This window comes from Mustela nigripes, chromosome 13 (assembly GCF_022355385.1).
Source record: "Mustela nigripes isolate SB6536 chromosome 13, MUSNIG.SB6536, whole genome shotgun sequence".
In the NCBI taxonomy this organism is placed as follows: Eukaryota; Metazoa; Chordata; class Mammalia; order Carnivora; family Mustelidae; genus Mustela; species Mustela nigripes.
In genome coordinates, this window is record NC_081569.1 from 29277348 (window position 1) to 29286091 (window position 8744).

The 8744-nt window shown below is 54.6% G+C and overlaps 1 protein-coding gene across 7 annotated transcripts in view; it reads right to left on the reverse strand.

Moving 5' to 3' along the window:
* Positions 1-359: 359 nt before the first annotated feature.
* The window catches only part of PPCDC (phosphopantothenoylcysteine decarboxylase), a 25554-nt gene continuing 17169 nt past the window's right edge, over positions 360-8744 (reverse strand). For 6 of the 7 annotated variants that reach the window (XM_059371805.1, XM_059371804.1, XM_059371810.1 and 3 more), the window contains 4 exons: positions 6495-6590; positions 5511-5639; positions 1371-1539; positions 360-936 (listed from right to left, as the gene is read on the reverse strand). In XM_059371805.1, the coding sequence (XP_059227788.1) occupies positions 851-936; positions 1371-1539; positions 5511-5639; positions 6495-6590 (480 nt within the window). In that variant the 3' untranslated portion in view covers positions 360-850. The remainder of the gene's footprint in view (positions 937-1370; positions 1540-5510; positions 5640-6494; positions 6591-8744) is intronic. The other variant, XM_059371809.1, reaches the window with a different exon arrangement.

Sequence of the window (8744 nt, forward strand, 5' to 3'; positions counted from 1 at the left end):
GGTATGATATGTATTTGGCTTTAACTTCCCTTTAGTTGACATTTACTATGTAAGAGGCAGGGAGGTGGGGATCTTATACACATAACCTCGTTTAATCTCTCAACTCCACTAGGGCAGGATAACCGAGATGTGGAAAGCCAGAGTCAGAAAGGCTGGGCCCTGAGCCACAGTCCCACTGCTAACACATGGCAGAGCTGGGATTTCAACTAGAGTCTGTCGGGCTTCTGAGCCCTCAACCACCCATATGAGCTTGGCAGGAAGACACGCCAGTCAGTTGTCAGCCCTGACCCTTCCCCAGCCACACCAAGCAATGCCCCTGAGCTCCGAGACCAAGACAGAGGTAAAGGAAGGACACAGACTCCTCTAAAGGTCACTCTTTATTCCCCAGTTGGCAACCCCCTTGCCCCACCGATCTCACCGCATGGTTTATGGAGAATCTCAGTGTCTTGCCAATCACAGGCTGCCCTGACTGCACAGTGCCGGGGCAGCCCACCAAGGAGCTGAAGTGGCTCCCAGGCACCAGGGAGAACCACGGTTTCTCCGTCATCCCTCAGTCCCCCTCCCAGAGCACAGGGACATACAGTAGCCTGCTGTGCCAATCCCAGGGAAAGGTAAGGAGGGTCTTGGAAAGCAGGCATCTCTCAGCTGGAAAGAAGTTGGGGCCTGGGCCTTTGGTCTCATTGAACCTGAGGCCAGTCAGGCCCCCAGGGAGGCTCTGGAGCAGGACCAGGCCAGACCCCCCAGTAAACACAGGAGTCTTCACCATATTATGCCAATGTCCACCTTCTTCATAAACTTGGCCTGAAAACACGCTGAGTGCAGAGCGATACACATGACAGAAATCCTGGGTTCAACTCTGCTGAGAGCCACAATGCTGGAAGAGGACTTCTTTCACTTTGTCCACAATGGTGCCCACCTCGGCCATGGCCCCCAGACCTAGGGAGTAAGGTTCTGCTATGGCCTGCAGACTAAGGCAAGGGCCCAGCCCCAAGCCACCCTGCTCAATGCTCGCCTGAGCACTCCACCCAAAGCCCAATGACTGAAGGCCAGGACCATGTCTGCAGGAGCCAGACCCATCTAATCCCTTCTGAGGCACCCTCAGGTCAGGCCCCGGGAAGAGTCGCAGTAGCCGTCCGGAATTGCATATGGGCAGTGTGCCAGGGACACCAGGCACCTGACATCTCATTTAATCCTCCCAAGTCTGAGAGGAATCATGACTTCCATTTCCCAGACAAGAAAACGGAGCCCAGAGAACAATTCTGCCCAAGGTCACAACAGACTGCGATGCCGACCCAGATCTGACCCTGGAGCTGAGCCCTTCTGCGACCCAGGGCCACAGGGAGGGCCTATGAGCCTGGCCAGGTGCGCACCTTGGTCTCCACACACCAACTTCTTGGCCACACAAGGTATCTCAACATAGCCGAAGGCCTTGAGCTGGCCCAGCTGCTGAGCAGTGATGGGATGCTCCCACATGACGGTGTTCATCGCCGGGCAGAAGAGCAGGGGTTTGCGGCAGTCCCAGGCTCGGATGACACAGGTCTGTGGAGAAGGGCCGGGGTGTGGCAGGCGGGTGCCTGCTGCTCTGCCTGCCACCCCTCCCCAGCACTCCCAATCCCACCCACCATCCTCTGGGTAACAGCCAGCCATGGGCCGGGGATGACTGGGTGAGACTTGTCCGTGTCCGCCAATCTCATGTCTCCTCAGCCTCTCCACCTCCCCATGGGTGCTGGCATGGGGCCTGATGCAGAAAAGGTCCTCCACCAACCCTCGCAGCAGCCCAGCCACCTCCACGCAGACCCCCACTCCTCTGCAGAATGCTCTCTCCGAGCCAAAGCACAAGGCTTCTCCACTGCGGGACACACCTCCCAGACAGAAGCCAGCCCAGGTAGCAGTTACCCCCAAAGCAAAGGCCCAGACTACTCACTGGTTGGGGCCCATCTACCCCAACACCAGCTCTACTTCGAGGCCGGACTAAAACTGGGCAGTGAGAACACCTGAACGTGACAAAAATCCTCTTCTACGCAGTACCCCACGCACCTCACCATGACCCTGTAAGGAAGCTGCTCTGGGTCCCGGACAGAAAAGCTGCACTCCCCAAGGTCCCATGGAGACAATCCAGGGCACAGAACTCTGCATGCCACCCCATGGGATCTGCCATTATCCCACACAGCCTCACTACCTCCCGAGTTCCGAGTTCCAGGCCATCTCACCAAGTCATACACCAGAGAAGCTGTGAGTGGGACCCGCCTGCTCAGTGGGTTGCCAAATCACAGACCTGGGTTCGAATCCCGACTGTGCTATCTACTCCCACTTCAAGCCATGAGAACTTGGAGGAGTAATTTAAGGTTGGGAGTCTTAGCCTTCTCTCTGCAAATGCCCCCCTCATTGCGTGGTTGTGAGGACAGAGGCTGGAAATGCTTAAAGCTCTTCATGCAGGGCCTGGCATCAAGGACAGGCTCCCAAGACAGTAGCTCCTATTACTACTATAAGCACAGGCTCCCTGGGCCAGGGGCTGCCTGGGGGAGAAATAAGCCCTGGGGCCCCCCAGGAGGGTGCTCCCCTATGCCCTGACTGCTCTGGTACCCCCTCCCCAGCTGTGGGCCCCTTGGGGAGACAATGGTCAGCACACCCCTTCCCTGAAGTGCAGCCCATGTAGGAAGGGGTGGGGGGAGTTCAGAAAACAATGCCATGACCAGGACCGAGCCGATGCCTGCCCCTCTCAGTGCCCTGGCCCTCTCCTAGGGACAGGAAGGAAGTGGGATGGCCTGCAGCCTCAGGACTGGCTGCTTGTGCAGTCCCAGATACCAGCGTCTGTTTCCCACCAAGTCGTCTCAATGTGGCAACCAGGCTGAGTGGACAGTTTCAGTCCCACTTCCTTTTGGCCCTGTGCCACCTGCCGCATCTATAAAACGAACTTACCTAGAGGAGCCCGTCTGCGTGTGGAGTGTGGTCAGGGCTGGCTTGGGGTTTCTAAGCGTCGTCAAAGCAAAGCACACCAACAACCAGAGGACAAACCCAATACCTCCACGCCTCTCTAGCTCTTCCCACCTCACCTCGCAACTCAGCCCTTCCCGGACAAACCACAGCTCGTCTGAACCTCTGGCAGCAGGAGGGATGAGAGGAGGCAACAGTTCCCATGGTCACTTCTGTTTGGTCAGTGTTCTGCTCAATCAGTACCTCAAGCTCTGCCAATGGGAAGCTGCCTGGGAGGAGAGAAGGCCTAGATCCCGATTGAGACAAGTGCCCAGCTAGACTGGTGACCCAGGAAAGTCACTCCTCTTTCTGATTCTGCTTGGCTTTTTTTTTTTTTTTTTTAGTAATTTCCACACCCAGTGTGGGGCTCAAACTCATGACTCTGAGATCAAGAGCTGCACACTCTACCAGCTGAGCCAGCCAGGAAGCCCTCTGCTTGGCTATTTAGCACAAAGAAGGGGCCAGGGCCCGAGTAGGCCAGAGGGCTGGCTAGAGAGACACCTCACCCACGCCAAGGGCCCAGAGGCCTGGCGCACAGGTTCACACCTAGCACGCTGCTCTACCGGTACCCTGGGTTCTAGACACTGGAAAGGGGATCTGATGGAAGGGGACAGCAGGGTCATGTTTTCAGGGATAAAAGGACAAAACATCTTTGATTGAGGACAGAGCCATAGAGCAAGGATGACAGTTTAAACTCTATGAGAGGAGCGCCTGGGTGGCTCAGTCGGTTAAGCGTCTGCCTTCGGCTCAGGTCATGATTCTACGGTCCCGAGATCGAACTCCACACTGGGCTCCTGTTCAGGGAGGAGTCTGCTTCTCCCTCACTCTCTGCCCCTCTCCTCACTCCTGTTCTCTCTCACCCACTCTCTCTCAAATACATAGAATTTTTAAAAAATAAAATAAAATAAACCATGGGATTTGTAATTCCTTGAAATATGTATGCCTTCAAGTGAAACCTTTTGAGGCAAATGGCCTGGGGACTGGTCCTAGGAACATATAACACTGCTCAGCCAACTCAGGAAGAGGGAGCCCTGAAGATTTCATGGAGCAGGGGGCAGCTTTGAAGGAAAAAGGGAAGCAAAGCTTTGCAGGGGAAGAAAAGAGCCCTCTGAGAGCCAGTCCAGCCTGGGGCACACCTCCTAGAGGTCAGTGTACTTCCATCATATCAGCCGCTGCTGACCGGCCGGTGGGAAGCCTGCAGACCTGCTGAGATGGTGCAGGGCACACACCACTCAGGCCTCCAAAGATGGAAGTGGCCAGGAGCCTCCCTGCTCCAACTGCCTAGTCAGCCATGCACCAGCCCCACTGGGAAGCCTTTTGAATAATACTGACCCCAGACTCGCCCTTCTCTGTACTCCCCTACCCCTGATCCTGGCTGCAGAATCCGTGTGTCACTCTTTTTCTGGTCACCCTGGGCTCTTATTCAAATGACGCTTCAATCACTAGCAGATTCTTCGAGAAGTGCCTTACGTACTCATCAATTAGCATTCAAGGAGACTAACCTCCTATCAGACCCCCAACATTTTGACCCAGCTTCACTATTCACTTCTTTATTCTACTGAACTCTGAAAATCTCCTTGCTCTTTGCCAAAGCAGAGTGACTGATGACCTCCTACATACAGTAAATATTTACTGAACACTTATTATATGCCCAGCCGTGTCCACTGTCAAAGCACCACCTGGGGTCACTAAAGACTGTACCACATACACCAAAGCATACTCCCTTCTCACCTGCATGTGTAACCAAAAGCCTTCTCCTTCCAAACTGGGAGCCCCGTGTCCTGTGTGTCCCCAATCACAGGGCCTGGTTCATGTTAGGGAACCGCTCAATGAATGAGGGAAGCGGGGTAATAATGGAGAGGAGGCAGGAGAGAGATCACACACCTAGTTCTTCCCAGGAGGATCACATAAACAGGCCTTTTAGGACAACGGCTTCCTGGAGGTCCCTCAGACCGATGACAATCCCCACTTTGTGCAGCTGGACTTCTGTTCCTCTCCACCACCAGCCATCAGCTGGCTCCTCTCATCCAGCCTTTCTTCTCCTTCCCCTCTAAGCTTTCCCTAACACACAGGAAAACCACATTTCTGCCTTGTGGCCAATGCTACAGGAGAGATAAGTGTGTACAAGAGATCCATGAGGAAGTAAACACTCTTATCAGATTCCCCATGTGGATATCCAGATCCTGGGGAGAAGACAGGGCCAAGTGGGACAGGCAGCAGGGCTGGGCATGGAGAACAATGGAAGAGCACATCGAGGACAGCACATGAATGAGGGACAAAGGGAGAAGAGCTGAGCACCAAGGGGCGGGTGAGAGGTAGACCCCCTCAGAGAGCACACACAAGCTGAGGCCATCCGTCTGCCCACTAGCTGGAACACGCTGACACCAGGTGGAGGGGAGAGAGTCCAGGGGACAGTGTCCCGGGCAAATCAGCCCACCATAAAAAGAATTCCATGGCAAGAACCCCATACAAAGGCAGTCTACAGCTCAGCAAACCAGCAGTGAGGCCCAGGGAGGGAGGAAGGCAGAGTCACTCACAAGCAAGTTGTCACATATGCCACTGGCCACCTTCCCCAGGGTGTTGGCATCAAGAGGAGCCACCAGCATGAGGTCGGCCCACCTCCGCAGGTCAATGTGGAGAACAGGGTCGGATCGGCACTTCCACATCTGGCAGAGGGAAGGAAATGGGGGAGAGAGGGAGAAAGCTTGGCGGGGGTGAGGGGCAATGAGGCCAGGTAGAAACTTGAATGGGAAACCAAGGGAGACCACCTGAGCAAGGCCTGCCCAAGTCTACTGCTGTTCCCTCTCACAGCTATGCTGGGGAGCACTGGCTGTGGAGCCAACAGCCTGAGAGAAACCAGGCCCAAGGAAACAAACGCCCCTTGTCTCTCCAAGCTATTCCCTTTATGGTTTGGTTTTCAAGAGAACTGACATCTGGCAGGGAACTCCTGGCCTGTCTGCTTGAGGCGGATGCTTGGGTTGTCCAAGCCAGGGGAAGGGCTCTGGGGTGGCGAGAATGGAGGGGGCGGGGTGGAGAAGACAGGCCAGCCAGAAATGTTCTAGGCTGAGAATGTTTAAAAATGCCTGGCAGGGCACCCCTGTGAGGCCCACACTCGATGTCTGGTGAGCCAGCAGTGCCTGGCCCTCTGCGGGAGAGCAGAGGCAAAACCCTGCGGCCGCGGGAAGCAAGGCACTCTCGACAGCCCTGACACTGGGAGCCACGTGGACAGGGGTGGTGGGAACAGAGCTCCTCTGTGGTTTCATCAGCCCAGATAAGTACAAGGACATTCAACCTGAGGCCCAGGGCCAGGGCTGAACTCAGCCTGGGATGGGAGGAGACGTCGGGCCTCCCGCAGGCCAGAAGCTAGACAGATGTTTTCCTCATTGCCTCTGCCCAGAGGGCCCTGACCACTGACGTGAGCCTGGTCCGTCTGCTCTGGCCTCTGGGACCACAGGCTGTGGGGAGGGCACTCCTGCCCTGTTGGTAGAGAGAACTCGGCCCTGGGGCCCCCATGCACTGACCTCCCATTCATCAGCGTCGCTGTAGAGAGGGACAGGAATGTCCTGGGGGCTGTAGAAATGTCTGGCTCTCTCAGTTGTGACCACTGCTACTTCCAGCTGTCACCGAGAGAAAAATGGAGGCGGGGAGGGAAAGGGAAAGGAAACTGTTACCAAAGCCACGGGCCTGGAGGCCACACGGGGCCAGGCCAGGCAAGTGCTGTGGAAAAGACTTCTCCCTCCTCGGCAGTGAGCCCCATGTTTGCATAGCTACTTCCGATGTCACCCAAAGGTCAGCCCCCACCAGATGTGGCCGTTTCACTTCCCTATCTGAGGGGCTGCTGAGGAATGAGTCACCAACTGCCCAGTGCCTATAAAGCGGCAGGCTCCTGCCACTCAGCTCTAGGGGCAGAGGCAGACAGGAAGGAATGCAGGGCAAAGAGGGGCCACCCCCAAAAAGGCTTACAGGTCCTGAGCTCTAACCCACACGGCAACCCTGCCCTCTGCAGGCCAAGGCACTGGGCGCTGGGGCTTGGCACACAGTCTCTGCCGCATGCCCCAGCGAGAACACAAGGCAGAGTCCCTTCTCGGACTTCTAGGAACAAGGCCTCGTGGGCTCTACTTGCAGACAGACTCAAGGAAAACTAAACCCGTCCACCCTACACTCGTGGGGCAAGAATGACGTTTACTTTCACACTCCTTGGTCACAAGTAATTCATAATGCAAACAGGGGAATGGTTAAGGCGCCTGGCAGACTAGACGGCCGTGAAAAACGGCGCACCATAGTGCGGACAGCACTAACCAGTTGCCATTATTTGTAAAGTGCTGTGTTCATCTAACACGCTGGCAGAGAAAAGAGCTCCGAGGAAGTGGCTGGGAGGGGAAGGGCACAGAAAATCACATCTCTAGGGGACATTTATCCAGGAGATGGAAGAGTCAAGGATGACAAAGACAGACTCATCAGCTGGCTGGAACAGGAATCCTGTGTGGCACGTAGGCCAGATCCAGCCTGCAGACATGCTTCGTGGCCTGCATGAGGTTATAAACATTTTTGAGCCAATATATACAGATCGGGAGATTTCACAAAGAAAATCCAATTTCCTGGCTTCTCTTGAAAAACTAAAACTCTGACACCCTGGAGCCCACACTCCTCCTTGATAATGGCAGTGTTGCGTCATGGCTACCTCTTGGGATGGGGCATGCCCATGCCAACTCCTAGTAGCCCCATCCCTCCCTATGGTCTCATGGAGGCCCCCCTCCTCATCTGTGTCCTGCCTGTCCTGCAACAATGAATGACAGCGTTCCACACAGCCCGTAGAGCGAAGCTGGGGCTCAGAAGCAGATGTCTCGAAGCAGCAAAATGTGGTACTTCAGAAGGTCTGCTATTCCTAGCTCCACTGGAGAGCTCTCAGACAGGTCCCCTCTCCCTCACTCTCCCTTAGAATCTACCATCCACAGAACTTGCACAAAACCTCAGTGACCTTTTTAAAGGTCATTTAAACCAAACCCCCACTGAGCACTGGAGGCCCCTCCAGGACAGCTCTGAACAAGATGGCGGATGAAGAGGGCTGCCTTCTCTCCACAGAACCCAGGCCTGGAGAGATGACACAGGATCAGCAAAGGCAGGGAAAGCAGAGGGAGGCAAGGTAGTCCTGAGACTCTCAAGACACAAAACAGTGACAAGGTAAGATGGGAATGGTAAGTTAGAGGTAACCAGAAGAACAGGTAACTCTCAAACCAGCAAAAAACTCAAGTTACATAATAAAGGATTGGGAAAGGGAAAAAGGAGCAGAGAGAACACGTGACAAGTATGTGAGATGGTATTAAGACAGCAGAAGCTAAGTCCTAACATAACAGTTATGCCAGTAATATATAATGAGTTAAATTCCCTACTGCCATTTGATTCAGACTCTCATACTGAATTTTTTAAAACCCTCAATCATATCAAAACATGTCTAAAAAGACACATTTAAAACAAAAGGATATACTGGGGCACCTGGCTGGTCAGTCAGTGGAGCATGTGACTCTTGATCTTGGGGGTTATGAGTTCAAGCCCCACGTTGGGTGTAGAGATTACTTAAAAATAAAACATGAAGAAAAAATGGTGGGGCGCCTGGGTGGCTCAGTCATTAAGTGCCTGCCTTCAGCTCTGGTCATGATCCCAGGGTTCTGGGATCCACCCCTGCATTGGGCTCCCTGCTCAGCGAGAAGCCTGCTTTTCCCTCTCCCACCCCCCTCTCCCCCTCTTGTGTTCCCTCTCTCACTGTGTCTGTC